This window comes from Theobroma cacao, chromosome 4 (assembly GCF_053813885.1).
Source record: "Theobroma cacao isolate CCN51 chromosome 4, ASM5381388v1, whole genome shotgun sequence".
In the NCBI taxonomy this organism is placed as follows: domain Eukaryota; kingdom Viridiplantae; phylum Streptophyta; class Magnoliopsida; order Malvales; family Malvaceae; genus Theobroma; species Theobroma cacao.
Window position 1 is genome coordinate 34,831,137 of NC_142642.1, and position 17,002 is coordinate 34,848,138.

Consider the following 17,002-nt stretch of genomic DNA (forward strand, 5'->3'; position numbering starts at 1 on the left):
TGATGAATAATGTATGTAATCTTCTTTCTTGTCTGGTTTCTTGGTTTCTGAAAATCTATGCAGTAAGAGAAGAAGGGATAACCTGGAGTAGTTACCTGCCCTTAACATAAGCAAAGTAATTCTTCTAGATTGCAAAATCTTGGTTGTCAAGATGTTCTACTTTTGAATCAGCTACACTGATTGTCCTAATTAAAACCCCCAATGAGAACCTAAATAAAATTGTGATTTTTCTGGATTATTTGTTAAACTTTTTCTGCTGAAGAAGGAAGTCTACCTAGAGTGGAGAACAGAAGGAATGGCGAATTTACAATTAAGTCTGGCCTGTCCTTCTCCAATGGTCAATCAACTTCAAGTAAATCCAGGCACCTCTCCTGCCTACTCTATTCCATAGACTGAAGAGCCTTCATCCATAAGACAATCTCCCTCCTTAGAAAAAACAGACCTTGAGACCCCACATAAGATAAAATTCATTAATTCAATAGCATGGCTTGCTGTTGTAGGCATGTAGCAGGTTTCTGCTATAGTGCTTAGATCATTAAAGTTCTTTATTCGTTCAAGTAGAAATCAAAATCATGCTTTGCTGTAAAGGGATCATTATAATCTCCTCATTATTGCATAATCTCATCAAAATACTAATAGGTGATTAAATATTTGAGTTACCTACCTCTAGTTCTATTTAGCCCAGCGGTCCATTCTGCTTTCCCCTATGCCCCAACCTAAATGCAAGAGTTCTCTTTCTGCCATGAGTTAAAACCAGTGATTCAGTGAGGGGAATTCCATCTCATTTTAATTATCTATGTTTGAAAAACTCCTATTAGCTTTGGTCATCACATGGAGGTAGTGATTTTAAAAGCTCATACAAGACCCTCTGTTGCCTAGTTTGTTTATCACACTCGTTTCTCCTTAGTGATTTGTGTTCTTTCTCTCTTTCATTCATTTAATGAATTTTGACATTGTATCCCTTTGGGGAGTTTTGCTACATATACACATGATCATAATTGTTTGTAGACTCTATACTCACATGAGATGTTCTTATCAGTTAAATCTTCTATATATGTACCCAATCATTCTTACTTGAATAATGTTACTGTCCCTAGTTATTTGTCAACATTCCTTTCTTGTTTTTAGCAAAGCTTTCTTATTGAGCAGTATCTTAAACCAGCATTCCAGTTTATCTTTCTTTTGATTGATGACTTGTTGTTTAGACTTTTTGTGTTTGCATCTTATTCTACTTTTAAAGCTAACCTATAAACTACTATTTGTGATCTAGACTAGAAATTGTTTTCATGAACTATTGTGAAAATTAATGCTATTCAGTAAGCAACAGGTTGGCAGGTTTGACTATTGCTCATGCAAAGGGTGATTCATGATTCCTAGGTTTCAACATTGTGGTAATCCTATGGTCTTAAAATTTAAATCTCTGTACAGAGTGGGTAATTATAATAAAGCATCATAGGTGTCTCAGCCAATTGAAGTGAGTTTAGGATTATGAGACCACTGGTTGGTGGAGATAACAAAGAACTTTTTAAGGTGTTAGTTAAGCTACAAGTTTAATCTTGCTCCCTCTCCTTACTTGTGATCAAATTGAATTTTAGTGCATCTCATAATATTGATCTCAATCATTGTTTCCTTCCCCTCCTCAGCCCTGGTGGATGTGTCCTACATTGCATTTTTCACCTGCAGGAAGGACTGCAAATAACGTAAACCAAACTTAGCTCCAGAGACGCTAAGACCTGAACATTACTCTTCTTCTGCAGCTTTTCATTGCTTTGTCTATTGTTCATTTCCTTTGACATTTATGACTCCTCTCTTATGCACCAATCGGTTCAGCAGCATCATTACACCAGGCTTTAATTTATTGACCCACTGCCGATGGAATGCACTATCCTTAAATGCTGAAACACATCGCTTTTTCCATCATTTGCCCTTCGTTGCAGCACTTTATTTAGTGCCATTGGCTATTCCCACTGTCCATGGCTGAAATCCTTCTTCTTTCCCCCCACTGCACCCTCGAATCTTCTTGTGGAGACCATAAAATAGCAAATACTAAATCTTAAATTGAACTGCATTACAGTAAAATCTGGACTTAAACCTTTTGGGGACATGCAGGTTCTTTCTTCAAGCCACGATTTTGATAAAGTTTTGATCCAGAGATTGCGTGATACTAGTGATGAGGTTACTGTTATAGAAAGAAGAGCCAAGTATTTTAAGGAGATGAAAAGGGTGTAAGTACTCAAGTTGACGATTACACAATCTGTAGTGATGCTTTATGGTATGATAACGTTTAACAGAAATTGGTATCAAAATCTGAAAGAAAGTGTCCATTTGCAGGTGAAGCTGCTGTTCCCTAATGAGACTAAACTTCTTTAAGCAAGTGGCAAAGAAATAAGAAATGGAAGTACATAAATTATAGATGTAGCTGGAACTTGGAAACGTATTCTCTCTTGCTAGCCTTTATTTATTTATTTTTTTATTGGTTCGGCCAAGAGATAAAACTAGGAAGAACCCAAAAACCACAACCTAAGAAGGGACTAAACAACAGCAGAAAACAAACAAGTTGAGAAATCAATACCAGAGAGGAGCAAGACGTAGAACAAAAGTTAAAAGAGAGGAAGACATCAACTCCTAGAAAGCGGGTAGGGGGCCTCATGTCAGCATTAAAGGTAAGGAGTGTTGAGACATAGTACGGCAGGCGAGGTGGGACAAGAGCCCATTTAATTGGAGAAGCCCCTTTCAACTACCGTCACTGCTGTCCTCCCTTGCTCTGCATTTTTTTACTTTTCTGCTGCTTGCAATGTGCAAAAAGTAATCTTGATTATTCTTTTTTTTTTCTTTCGTTCTTCGAAGAACTGTCATATTAAAATATATGATTGATGGTATTAAAGCTAACACAAAATGTATTAAATTACTCTGAAATTTTAGTCTTATTTTGTACAGTCTACTAAGTTAACTTATGCAAATATTGAAGTCTTAGAGTACCTCAGCTTGCTCGTATTTAATGAAGGAAGATTGTTACTGGTGTATCAGGCAACTTCAGCTGGGTCCTTGGGTGGCCTATGCTGCTTCAGAGCATGGGTTGGATTCACAATTCCTACATCAAGACTTGCTAAATCCTCGATCTTCCGTGACAAGAAAGGCAAAGTTGGATATGTAATCTGCCTTCAGAAGCAAACCATATCATTTTTCTTCTAAAAAGAAAAGGTGGGCTGAAACATCTCTTTGGTCATCCGTCATAATTTAGTAGCTAAGACATGGAACTTCAATTTATGCCTTGGTGATGAAGGAAAGGCAACCACCAATCAAGTTATAATGGGACCATATTAACCTCTTAAAAAAAAAGAGGGCATATAGACTGCGTCGTTAGCTTTGACCAGTGTCTCTCTCTCGACCTTGAAAGTTTAAAGGGTATACTGCATATATTCCCTCGAAAGTTTATCCTCCTTCCCATGTCCGTTTTGTTGTTTTTCACTGGAAAGAAAGGGTGTTGCTGAGGCAACCAAATACATACATTGTACACGAGTTCAAAGCCCGAGCACGCATATCATCAGCTCATTGGGTCCTTGATGGAGGATAGGCTGCCTAGTCAAGCAAGGGGCATAGTGGGGCGGATTTTGGGTTGGTAGGGGCTAGACTGGGGACTCCATTTCCTTACAACAAAATATTTATCAAACCAACTCCTCCTTTTTCACTCCTTTTTTGCATCTTCCTTTTCAACTTCAATAAAATGAGAAAGAAAATATCACTACTGTTGCAAATCATGTAAAATTATTATGGCAAAGTTCTTAGTTATGTAACAGGATTGGATAAAAATAGATGTAAGGCAGCCAGCCAGCCACCAACCGCAACCATGGAAATAGCTCATCATATAAAATAAGAAAAACCTACCACCACCAACTTTTTGTTCAAATATCCTAATCTAAGATCAAACATTATCTTTCCACTAAGAAATTTCCAATACCATAACATACTTTATATAGATGTTGTTAGGGCAAAGTTGGTTGGTAAACAGGCAGAATGCAATTTCGTATTTAAAAAAAAATATCAAATAGAGCACATAAAATACATCTTTAAAAAATTATTTTATAAATAATAACACATTATTTTAAGTTATGTTATTCAAAACATATAACTACGCATATACTCAATATTAAATTATGATACATTGAGAAACAATAGGGCATTCTCTTTTGTTTTACAGAATTATAATTTACTAAAATATCCATCTGCATGAAATTTCTCAAAACTATAGAGGAATATAACCGGGGAAAGTGTAAACTATAACTACCAATTACTACTAGTAGTGATAAGCATATTTATCCGTTTTAAAACAAAACAACAGCATTAATCGACAAGTAAAATCTTAGGATGGTTTCCAGGAAAGTGAAATCATTTATAATTTGCAGTCTGTGTGAGAAAGATTAGTTGGCTTTTTACTTTGGACATAGTATATAATTGCATTATTTGATGCATGTGACGGCGATGTTGGGTGTCAATGACAAGAAATAGAAAGTCAGCGGCGAGAGGATGCCCTGGACTAGCGGGAATTGGAGGGATATTGCGTGATGATAAAGGACAACCGATGATTCTCTTTGCAAAATTCATTGGCATTGCGGATTCAAATTTGGCAGAGGTTAGAGCAGTGAAGGAAGGAATGATGATATCCGCGGTTTCAAAGTGGAATGATAGTCACAAATTTGTTATTGAAAGTGATTCGAGTAACGTGGTCACATGGATTCGGTCACCGGAAGAAGCACCTTGGAGGATGATGCGTAAATGGTTGATACAGACTGAGAGAATAAAAGAGAAACTAGGAGATTAGGAGATTCATCACATCAAACATGCTGCCGGTTTTCAATTAAGTGTGCTGTTTGTTTCCCTTGCGGCACTTTGGTCAGAAATATCTGGATCTTCCTCTGGGTCCTTGTGAAATGTAGGACAATATGATGCTGTTAGTTTTGTTCTAAGGAATGGGATGCTCTGCATAGAGAGAAATGCTTTGCTTTTTGGATGTAACGTTTTTCGTTTGGGGTCAGTTTTTGTAAATAGGTAGGAATCACAGTTTCTTTTGGTCTTCTTTTCGTTTCTGTTCAGGATGAAATCCAAGGGCGAGATATTGGGAAGGTATACTGATCTGGATGTGAGTATACCAACCTATATTCGGTGTCATTGTTGATAAGGATGATTTTTGTCTTTGGGTAGAGGGAAATCATCTTCTTCCCACCGCGTTTTTAATGAAATCCCTTTTTAACTTTAATAAAAAAAATGACAAGAAATAGAAAGTGAAAGTGAAAGCAAATTGCTTCTCCTTTTCTCATTTTGATAATTAATTTGATAACCACATGCAGCAAAACTGCACTGCATCAGTGGTAATATTATCTCCCACACAGCCCTCAACACCTTATTCAAACCCGTCTGGTCTTCTTCATCGAGAGACCAATCCATTTCTTTTCCGCCAATAACTTTCCAACCACCCACACAAAACTCCTACAAAAATCAAAACCTAACAATCTAACCACAAATCATCAATAAAATTATAGTAAAAGAAACAATTTCAAACCATCCGGATGTATTTTTTTTATCGTCAAACTCTCTCCAACTCTCTCCTCAGTACCTGTAGTGAGCAGGCTTGTAGGGACCCTCAACGGGCACGCTAATGTAATCAGCTTGTTCCTTGCTGAGCTTGGTGAGCTTAGCTCCAAGCTTGGCAAGGTGAAGAGCAGCAACCTTCTCATCAAGGTGCTTGGGCAAAACATACACCTTTTTCTCATACTTGCCGGTTGCCTTCTCATTCCACAGCTCAAGCTGGGCAATCACCTGGTTTGTGAATGAGCAGGACATAACAAAACTGGGATGGCCAGTGGCACAGCCCAAGTTCATGAGACGCCCCTCAGCCAATACGATGATACCTGAGTTGGTATCAGGGAAGACCCACCTATCAGTTTGAGGCTTGATGGTGATGCGCTTGACACCAGGATAGTTCTCAAGACCACACATATCGATTTCATTGTCAAAGTGACCAATGTTGCAAACAATGGCATTGTTCTTCATCTTCCTCATGTGATCAACCATGATGATGTCTTTGTTACCAGTGGTGGTGACAAAGATATCAGCCTCGCAGACAACATCCTCAAGAGTCAGAACCTGAAGTCCTTCCATAAGAGCCTGAAGTGCACAGATGGGATCAATCTCAGTGACAATGACGCGAGCACCAGCTTGTTTCAAGGCTGCAGCGCAGCCCTTGCCAACATCACCATAACCACAGACAACAGCAACCTTGCCAGCAATCATGACATCAGTTGCTCTCATCAAACCATCAGGAAGAGAGTGACGGCACCCATACAAGTTATCAAACTGTTCCAAAAGATCAAATCATAGCAACAATTAAATTGAATCCAGAAATGATAATTAAAACCGCAAATTCAATTAATGAACAAGAGGCTGTTAGCATTTTGCAATTGAAATCTATTTAACAACTACCTAAGAAATCATAGAAAAAAAAAAAACAAAGATCAGGAAACTGAAGCAAAGTTAAAATATCCCTTATTTACATTTACCTACGTGAATACTAATGAAAGTTAATTTTGAAAAAACGACTTATAATTTAAATGAATGCGCATCAAATACAAACTCACTTGAACTGACTACTTCGCTTTTCCGGATAAACAAAATAAATTTTTGTATCAATGATTAAAATGAAGATCCAAGAACATGTTTACAAAAACCCAAGTTGCAAATCAGAACAGAACACTACTGACAGTAAAAACAGGGCCAGCAAACAACAGATCTGAAGCAATTTAAGAAAGATGACTGTCATTTCGAAATCATTTCATCAGATCTACATCAAAATAATCAGATCCATTATGTAAGATGCTGGAAACTAAAGCAGCAATAATAAATGAAAACATATATATACCTTGCTCTTGGTGACAGAGTCATTGACATTAATAGCGGGAAACAACAAGGATCCATTGGCCTGCATCTGATAAAGCCTCTTAACTCCAGTTGTAGTTTCCTCAGAAACACCAACTAATCTATTCTTCATCCTGGTATACTTCTTGCGATCTGTCTTCAACCCATCTCTGATTATCGTCAAAACAATTTGGAACTCAGCGTTATCTGTAGAAGCCGGATCCGGGAGCTGCCCAGTTTTCTCATAAACCTCCTCGGCTTTAACTCCTTCGTGGATCAACAAAGTAGCATCCCCACCATCATCCACGATTAGATCGGGTCCACCAGTGGGACCCCAGTCGAGGGCTCTCTCGGTACACCACCAGTACTCCTGGAGGGTCTCCCCTTTCCAGGCAAATACAGCAGCGGAGTCACGAGCGATGGCGGAGGCGGCGTGGTCTTGGGTTGAGAAAATGTTGCATGAGCACCAACGGACTTCGGCTCCGAGGGCGGTGAGCGTTTCGATGAGAACAGCGGTTTGGATGGTCATGTGGAGGGAACCGGTGATTTTAGCTCCTTTGAAAGGTTGGGAAGGGCCGAATTCGGTTCTGCAAGCCATGAGACCGGGCATTTCGACCTCGGCCAACTCAATCTCGAGACGACCGAAGTCGGCCTGAGACATGTCCTTGACCTTGTACTCACGGCCGCTTGAGGTTTTCTCGACCAAAAGAGACATGGCTACAAGAGAAAGAGTAAAGAGTAAGAGGAAGAAGGCACTCTCCCTTGGAAGAGGAAGGAAGTGTTGATAAAATGGAGAGAGTGGGAAGTGGCGAGGGATGCTCGGGGGAGTAGGGATGTTATAAATAGGTTAGAGAGGTGAAATGAACGGCCAAGATTGGGTGGGGGGTTTGGTGGATCTTGGTAAAAACCTAAATTATTTGGGTGTATATTGGTTAGGCGTAGGGAACGCAGCATGAAGCGGGGCCCCTTGGATGTCTTGCTTTTACAGAGTCGTCTTACATTTCTACTAACTCAGTTGCTTGATCCGTTTTATCACTTCAGCTAGTCCTTATCTCTTCCTGCTTTTCCTTCATTCACCACTAGCAGCATTGCCTAGTAAAACTTCCCTCGTTTCTTCCCCTCTCTCACCTACAACTCTCAAGTAAAATTGATTTGCTTTTGTTTTCATTTTTTGCACAATTAGTGAAACTATTAAACTCTATCTATCTCCAAGTAAAAAGATTTGAGTGAAACAAGTAATTTTTACCATTTGTATCCTGATTTAACAATTACAACATTCTGTATGTTCTGAATTTTGCAACTTCAATTGAAAGGTCCCCAAGATTTGATTGCAATTTCAAAGAGTTAAAAGATATATCTTCTTTTTCATTTGTCTCTAAAATTCAATAAACTTTCCAAAGTTAATGCCAGTTTCCACTTGGGCATGTTTGTGGTGATACTAAAATATAATGCAAAAGTATAGAGTAAGAGACTCAAAATAATACATGTATAATTATAAATATGTGCTATGTTTTTTATACGTAGGTCTTAACTTTGTTGGTTCATCCACCTCTTAATGGTGGGCACTCCTATAGGGCTCTAATTCTAATCTCAACTCCAGCAGGAATATATACATATATATAAAAGAAAGAGAGAGAGAATTATCTCTGATTTTTTCTATTAGGTCCCTCACTTGCTTTTTTATTTTTTATTTTTTATTTTTATTTTTATTTTTGTAATAAAAATAAGTTAATTATTGAACCCATTCTAATAAAAAATCGGTTGCAAGTTAGATGAAATGAAATGATTGATTAATTATGGAAAAAGAAAAAGAAAAATGAAATGATTATTTGTAATGTTTAATAATATTGATTACCATAAAGGATTATGATCTTGCCATGTATAATTGTGGTAGTAAATTCCTAATGAACAGATAGCAAGAATGCTCCATTTTCTGTTGTGGTACAAAAATGATATTGCTTTACATTTGAGCTTTTTTTCTTTTTGAAAGACGTATATATTCACCTTTTTATATGATGAATCCAAAGTTCATTTATTTATAAATTAACAGAAAATCATAATAATTTTTTGAAGGAACTAATATATATTTTTTATTTAGTGGTTAAGTTAGATAATCTCCTCCTTATTTATATATAACCATTTATATTTTCATCTTTATCCCACCACCCCACTATCTTTACCAAAATTTTATTACTATTAATTATTAAAAACAAAACTCACTTCTAGTTGTTTAAAACATACTTACATTCTTAAATTTTAATCATAATTTTACGTAAATTTATTAATTTTAAAATGAATATTTTGACAATAACATAAGTGAACAACTATAAGATATCTAAAATACTTTTATTCTTTTTCCACCTTTTTAAAAAACAAATCTCGTTACTTTAATTCGAGTGGCCAGCCACCCAATGTTCGGATTTGGTTGGGAAGTGCCAGATTCAACCATATCATGCTCTCTTGGTGCTCCTCAAGGGAAAAGAAGCATGGAGGCATGGGGTGGCCGATGACGAGGTGATCGAGTTGAGACTTAGAGAGTTTTTTTTTTTTTTGAAAAGAGAGAAAAAAATTTTAAAAATAAAAAATATAGTTCATATGATAATAATTTTTAAAATTAAGAAAAGGTAAAATTATATTAAAAAATTAACATATCGTCAAATTAAGAGAAACATCATAATTAACTAACAGTATGACTTATGTATTTAGTTAAAATATTTTTTTAAAAAAAAGATGATACATTTTAAAAATTAATAGATATTTGCAGAATTATGATAAAAAATTGATAACCTCAATATATTTTACCCAAAAACTATTCATTAACACAACCCAAACTTGTAATTAATTATTTATATTTCTTTAAATAGATCAAAATTTCAAATTGGAATCTTCCAATTCTTTCTAACTTTTTCTTATGTTCAAAGGAAAAAAATTTCTCATAATCAGGGTTTGAACTTTTAATATTAAACAATAACTTTAATAATCTGTTTATAGAAAATCAATACCTCTAAAAATCTTAGATAAGACAACATGATGTCCCGTGTTTCTAAAGAAAAGACGGCTAACATTTTATTGAGTGTTCATGTTACTTCTTCTATTTTCAAACATCAAAGAATTAAAAAAAAAAAGTCTAATTCTTAAAAATTCTAAATTATTGTTAATTTTATTTTTCTCTTTCCGGATTTTTTTTTTTAAAAATGGGAAAATTTTGGATCTAATTAGAGTACTGTAAGGTACTACTCCTACAGCAAATACCATTGAATCAAGCTAAGATCTTTGAGAATAGGATGATTTCGTGGGACCCTTTTAAACAAAACAGCATAGATCCTCCTTTAGTATAGAAAGGGAAAAGGCGAAGCTTGCGTCGGTGGCCGTTTGGTAAGGATAAAAAAATTGAAAATATCTAAGTAAGTAATAATGTTAAAAGCAGTGGACAAAATTTAGTTTTGTGGGGGCAGACGGTGGGCATGGGAAAATTTAGTTTTCCCACCAAAGACAGTAGCAGCAGGGGAATATTGCCATGTGCTTGTGGGTTTGCACCGTTGTGGATCTCACGTTTGCTGTAAAGACGAGACTTCTTACCATGAGGCCAGTTGTGTTGTTCAAAGCATGCGCTCATTTTCACGACAGTACGTTTACGTTCACAACTTTAGATTCACCTATTTTAAAAAATGAATTAAACTTAATCAATAAGATAACTTCTTGATTTTTTTTATTTTTACTTTTAAGAAAATCGGGAGACATGTAAATTTCTTCTGACTTTTAAATCAAAATAAATATATTAAAAATTATCTTCTTTATTAAATGATAATACATCAAAATAAAAAATTTATAAAACTCAGAATTTAATACCACTTGCATTGAAATGAATTATTTAAATAATTGAGCTAACTTCTCACTGTCTGCATCCCATACCAACAAATTATGTGACTTCAATTAAAAAAATCAAAGATGAAATTATTTGATTAATTTCATATATAACATGTAATTTTCTTTGTAGATCCGAATATTTGGTGAAGCCACCTAATTTTTTTTAATTAATCAAAGAAGGTGTACATAAATTGCTTGTCCTTTCTTTTCTTAATCTTTCTTCTACCTATATAATATTAAAAGTTAACCCAAACTACCCAACAAAACATAGCATACGTATAATTTTATTTTGCGTTTAAGAAATGTAGAGTGAGGGTTGGCCGCAGATCTAGATCACAGTTTGAGCCCCGAGAGGAGGAAACTGGACGAAACATAGATTCTATTTCCATATCTTTGTAGTAGGTGGAGTATGGATGACGACTTTTGCTTGTTTAAGTGTCTGACATTTTCATAAAGTCGACAGATGTTGAACCATTAATAATTTAGTATATGGGCCAATTAGAATCAAGGAAAATAAGGATATAAATATTTCATAATTATACATTCAAATATTTAGTTTATTAATTGTGTATAATTTTTCTACCTAAAAAGTAAAATTTGAATCTTATTTTTCTCAAATTAAAAAAAAACTTCTATAGATGTAATTTTTTTTCTTTCTATTTAAGAGCACATATTCATTCATGATCTTTAATCTTTCAAATTATTATTGGTTTAAATAAAATATTCTTACAATTCATCACTCATCTTAATTTTTGAGTTCTAAATATTTTTACAAGCTTAAAATATTTCAATGATTAAACTTAGATTATAATAATTTAAGAATTTTGATTTTAAATCTTAAAATAGAAGAAATAAAGATTATGAATACGACTTTTCATTCTGCATTAAGACAATCATTGAAAGAAAAAAAAAAAAGAGGAAGCTTTAATTTTGAAAATGGAAAACCGACATTTGTCAAGACAAATTGACAAGCTTTGGCAACTCCTCATTCCTGAAGCTAAAAGCAGTAAATTCTTGTATGATATCTTATTTTAATAACCAATACAGCGACAATCAAGCTTCAAAAGGAGGCATACTAGTCCAGACTGCAATATTCTATCTCTCTCCAAGGAATAAAAAAAAAAAAAACAAAACAAAAGGTACAACAACACATGGATTAAATAATGAGCCTTGATGACCAAAAATTCTAAAGTTAAATGCGCACGTAAAAAGGACTGGTCATCTTTTTGTGCGTTGTAATTAGCAGAAAATATGAATTTAATTTATTTTTACTACTACTTTGACAACAACATTGACAAACTAATTTATGTTTGAAGTCTAACTGGCAGCAACCAGCTGAATTCTCCAAAGAAAATGGACAATTTTCTACTTCTTCCCATCACATTCATGTAAAGTTGATATGAGTAATTTATACATTAGAATTTAAATAAAACGAAGCAGAGTTGGCACGGTTTTCTGCCTCCACTGGACTCGAACTCTAGTTGGGTTGGTGAGGGTTGGTAAGGCTTTGCTTGTCATCTTATTTCACATTAATAATAATAAACAAAACCCATTATTATTCTTGGCACATTTAAAATCTTGCTGTTATCTCTGATTATTTTTGTCATTATTAATCGGTTTACATTTAAAATCAAATGGGAACCGGTGAACTTTTGGGTGGGTTTGGAAACCAGGCCACAAAAATGGTTGAAATTAACCAGAAAGGTCCACCATGGTCACCAACCCCAGAAGGTCTGCTGACTGCTACGGCAGGGAAAAGGGACGAAGTGGAGGAAAGGAAAAGGGTCGATTTTCAGGCGGGGGTTGGTGGCGTTGAAATGACAGAGTTGCCACTCAACAACCCCATTAGCGACCAACCGACTTGAGACTGGGGAGTAATTTGAATGAAACTTGTCTTCATGGGGATTGCACTTGTTCCTAACATTTACCAACCCCTGGATGGCGACATCGAACGTCCATCATCCCCTCCTCATCCTGGTCAGCAGAAATGTGGAGCGATTCAGTCCATGACTTGCATGTCATGTTAGGTGTATGATTATGGTCACTTAACTAAGTGTTGCTTGATTGATTTGATCCTGTTATATCGAATCAAGTTTTTGACCTTGCTTGATTAGAAGCCTGATTAAGCGTTTTCAACCCCCTTTTTTAGGGCAGGTTTTTAGCTTCATTCTGGGAGCAAGTAGTTAAAATCAAAGCCTAACAAAGTACATATGGTATTGATAGCTCTTCTTAAGCCTATCTTTTAATTCACAAAATTGATCAATAATACGGTGAAATCAAGATGTGCATTAAATTATGGTTTCTATAGAGTTACATTCATAAGTTGCAATTACTTTATAATCAAACGGTTTTCAACCAGTATATTTTATTTAAATTATGGTTAGGAAAATGACGTGGGAACCCAATTCAATAGCCCTTTGCTTTGACGGGAAAAGAGTTGTGGTTGCAGCTTGTTATGCTTGTTCATCTTTCATAGTCATCAGTAGGTATGTTGCAAAGTACACCATACGAGGAGGATTCTTTTGCTCATAACCTACGGTTTATTGTACTGTTGTCCAAGTAACGCACCCAAATAAGCTACATCTATTTATATTACTAATAATTATTACTAAATCTACTATGACACTTAGTAGAATTTAATTTGGACTACTGTAATATGCTAATAATATCAATTGGTACATCTCAATGCATATGTTCATTCATATTTCAAAAAATCAACAAAATTTGTCAATAAGCATATTAAGAAGTTTTAGTTATAAATTTTCATTTTCTTTTAATATTACATGATAAGATTATGTAACATTAATTTAAATATTTGAAAAAATTAATTTAGGGTTTAAACTCAAGTTTGATCAAAATTTAATTGAATAAAAAAGTAAAATATGAAAAGATGAAAAATGCTTGGTTCTGGTAAGCAAGCAAAGGCCACCTACAGCAACCTAAAATGCATCCATTAAATTAAGGTAAATTAGTAAACAAAAAAAATAAAAAGACAAAAAAAGGGGGCCATAAAAGTACTTTCACCAACCTCATCAAAGTCTTCTATAAATTCCCAAAAACTTCCTCCTCCCCCCACCTGTCCTCACCATTTCCCCCATTTCCAACCTCCTCCTGCTCTCTCTTCTCTCCCTCTCTCGCTAAACATGGATCCAGTGAACGCTTGGGGCAACTCCTCCCTGGAATCCGTCGACCCTGAGATCCACGACCTCATCGAGAAAGAGAAGCGTCGTCAATGCCGCGGCATCGAGCTGATCGCTTCCGAGAACTTTACTTCCTTCGCTGTTATTGAAGCTCTCGGCAGTGCCCTCACCAACAAGTACTCCGAGGGCATGCCAGGGAACCGATACTACGGAGGCAACGAATTCATCGACGAGATCGAGAACCTCTGCAGAGCTCGCGCTCTGCAGGCTTTCCATCTCGACCCCACCAAGTGGGGTGTCAATGTACAGCCTTACTCGGGTTCACCGGCAAACTTTGCCGCTTACACGGCTATTCTCCAGCCCCATGATAGGATCATGGGTCTGGATTTACCCTCCGGTGGTCACTTGACTCACGGGTATTATACCTCCGGAGGAAAGAAGATTTCTGCAACCTCCATTTACTTTGAGAGTTTGCCTTACAAGGTGAACTCGAGTACTGGATACATTGACTACGATAAGTTGGAAGAGAAGGGCCTGGATTTCAGGCCCAAGCTTATTATTTGCGGTGGGAGTGCGTATCCTAGGGACTGGGATTACGCCAGGTTCAGGGCCGTCGCAGACAAGTGTGGTGCTCTGTTGTTGTGTGATATGGCTCACATTAGTGGACTCGTTGCCGCTCAGGTATTGTTTTAATAAGATCTTATTTTGTTCTTCCTTGGTCTTGCATGTTATTGGATGGTGGTGTTAGATCTGAGTTTTACTTGGGATTTCAATTGTTTGTATGATATTATAATTTTTATGGATTGGATCTGGGGTTTGTGGGATTTAGCATGACTTTTTCCTATTCTTGATTTGGGTTTTAAAGTTTTTTCTTATTAGATCATTTTGATGTGACATTGTATTGTTGCTAGCTTTGTTTTAATTTTTTGTGGGTCATTTGCATTATAGTCATAGTCTGTAAAATGATTTCTAGGTGCAAAATATGCACTCATTTTCTGTCTTTTAATGCATATACAGTACCATTTTTAGGTCTGAAATGGAGAAAATGAGTTCAACTTAATACTCTTCTCTTGTATTTGGCCGACACTTTTATGTTGTCTTGGAGATCAAATGTTGGAATGGATTTTATGAATGAAATGTGTTTTCATTAAATATGAATCAGATTTGGGGAGTCTAAGTGTAGCTAGGTCTCTATTGAATCTTTTGGCTAAAATAATGGGGATGGGGAATGAAAATGTGAGTGGATCTAAAGATGACTTCCCGATAGTTTATTTTATTAGGTACTTTTCCAAAGTTTTCTTTTAAAATGTAAAATATGTCTCTCAATCTTTGTTTCAATATGAAGTTGGTTAGATATGCAGAATTACAAAATTTCATGTTTAAAGTTTGTCCGATTGTATATTTCATTATTATTAAATTCCTTGATGTAGTAGCTCTGGAATGTAGGACTGTCTTTTTTCTTTTCTTCTCAAGGATTATTGAATTAAAATTTCATATCTTAATTCTTACTGGTTTTATTGTTGGAGTAGGAGGCAGCAAACCCCTTTGAGTTCTGTGACATAGTCACAACCACCACCCACAAGAGCTTGAGGGGTCCTAGGGCTGGTATGATCTTCTACCGCAAGGGACCAAAACCACCAAAGAAGGGCCAGCCAGAAGATGCCGTGTATGACTTTGAAGACAAGATCAACTTTGCAGTTTTCCCATCCCTTCAGGGTGGTCCCCACAATCACCAAATTGGTGCTCTTGCTGTTGCCCTAAAACAAGCCATGGCACCTGGGTTTAAGGCTTATGCTAAACAAGTTAAGGCCAATGCAGTTGCCCTTGGAAACTACCTGATGAGCAAGGGATACAAGCTTGTAACTGGGGGAACTGAGAACCACCTTGTTCTTTGGGATCTGCGACCTCTTGGATTGACTGGTAAGTCAGTGGAATTACTTGGTCTGAAGTTATGGATTGATATGTCTTTGATTTAATTCTGATCTTTTTGTCATTCTTCTTGCAGGCAACAAGGTTGAGAAGCTTTGTGACCTGTGCAACATCACTGTCAACAAGAATGCTGTATTTGGTGACAGCAGTGCCTTGGCCCCTGGAGGAGTGCGAATTGGTAAGAGCTGCTGCATAACTTTGGATCATATCTTCTAGAGGTTTATTTAAGTGAAATCAAGGCTGCCACAATGTTTGTTTGTTAAAAATGACTTTTACCAGAAAAATGGCTTGGAATTACTGACACCTAATTTATCTTGTCCATCAGTATTATTTAGAAACAGTTTATATTAGAAGTTGTTTTCTTTGGATTTTCTCTTGTATGTCTATTGGTTTTTGTGTATATCTGCACTGTAATCCTTTGGTAGTGAGAGATGACATAACTCTTACAAGTTTGGTCAAACTTTTATTAGAAATGGCCCTAGTTTTTTTGGTGCCAACAGTTGAATGCAAGTTGGTGTTTGACAGGTACCCCTGCCATGACTTCAAGAGGTTTGCTTGAGAAGGACTTTGAACAAATAGGAGAGTTCCTCCACCAAGCTGTGACCATCACCTTGAACATCCAAAAGCAGTATGGAAAGCTCTTGAAGGACTTCAACAAAGGTTTGGTGAACAACAAGGAGATTGAAGAGCTCAAGGCTGATGTTGAGAAGTTTGCATCCTCCTTTGACATGCCTGGCTTCAAGATGTCCGAAATGAAGTACAAGGATTAGGTCTGAATAGTAATCATTGGTATTGCTGTTATAATCAGCATCTGTCTTTGGGAAGGTGCCTCTGTTGATGTCTAATGAGTGGAAAAAAGAAGGAAAAAGACAAGGGAAAAGAAAATGAAGCCAAATGCTTCCATCCATGGTTTTCCTTGTCTGAGAGGTTAGTGGTCATTTTCATATGCTTTTTAAGTTTTCACCTAAACCCTATCTTATAAGGGTTTGCATAAAGTTATGTACCAATTTTATTATATTCTTTTTTGTTGCCGGAGTGTTTGGGGTTTTATTTACCAATAAACGTGAAATGCGAGTTTATAATTGGTAAACGAAATTCGTGGTCGTCGATTCTTGAAAAAAACAAAGAAAAGAAAAAGCTATATGGAATTTGCGGTT

General features: G+C 36.1%; 2 protein-coding genes across 2 annotated transcripts; one reads left to right on the forward strand and one right to left on the reverse strand.

The window, feature by feature from the left end:
* Positions 1-5,280: 5,280 nt before the first annotated feature.
* LOC18602642 (adenosylhomocysteinase) lies at positions 5,281-7,735 on the reverse strand. The gene is made up of 2 exons (XM_018119875.2): positions 6,914-7,735; positions 5,281-6,351 (listed from the first exon to the last, which is right to left on the reverse strand). The coding sequence occupies exons 1-2, from the start codon at positions 7,622-7,624 to the stop codon at positions 5,605-5,607; spliced, it is 1,458 nt and encodes a 485-aa protein (XP_017975364.1). The 5' UTR covers positions 7,625-7,735; the 3' UTR covers positions 5,281-5,604.
* Positions 7,736-13,834: 6,099 nt separating this feature from the next.
* On the forward strand, positions 13,835-16,940 carry SHM4 (serine hydroxymethyltransferase 4). Its single transcript, XM_007034156.3, has 4 exons — positions 13,835-14,597; positions 15,446-15,836; positions 15,922-16,023; positions 16,371-16,940. The coding sequence occupies exons 1-4, from the start codon at positions 13,920-13,922 to the stop codon at positions 16,613-16,615; spliced, it is 1,416 nt and encodes a 471-aa protein (XP_007034218.2). The 5' UTR covers positions 13,835-13,919; the 3' UTR covers positions 16,616-16,940.
* The last annotated feature ends 62 nt before the right edge of the window (positions 16,941-17,002 follow it).

What these genes read in the sequence shown, in the direction of transcription:
- LOC18602642 (XM_018119875.2), bottom strand. Translation starts at nt 7,624, where the DNA reads ATGTCTCTTTTGGTCGAGAAAACCTCAAGCGGCCGTGAGTACAAGGTC. An exon ending in ACTCTGTCACCAAGAGCAAG is followed by an intron (nt 6,352 to 6,913) that starts GTATATATATGT and finishes CTTTTGGAACAG; the next exon opens with TTTGATAACTTGTATGGGTG.
- SHM4 (XM_007034156.3), top strand. Translation starts at nt 13,920, where the DNA reads ATGGATCCAGTGAACGCTTGGGGCAACTCCTCCCTGGAATCCGTCGAC. An exon ending in GCGACCTCTTGGATTGACTG is followed by an intron (nt 15,837 to 15,921) that starts GTAAGTCAGTGG and finishes TTCTTCTTGCAG; the next exon opens with GCAACAAGGTTGAGAAGCTT. An exon ending in CCCTGGAGGAGTGCGAATTG is followed by an intron (nt 16,024 to 16,370) that starts GTAAGAGCTGCT and finishes GGTGTTTGACAG; the next exon opens with GTACCCCTGCCATGACTTCA.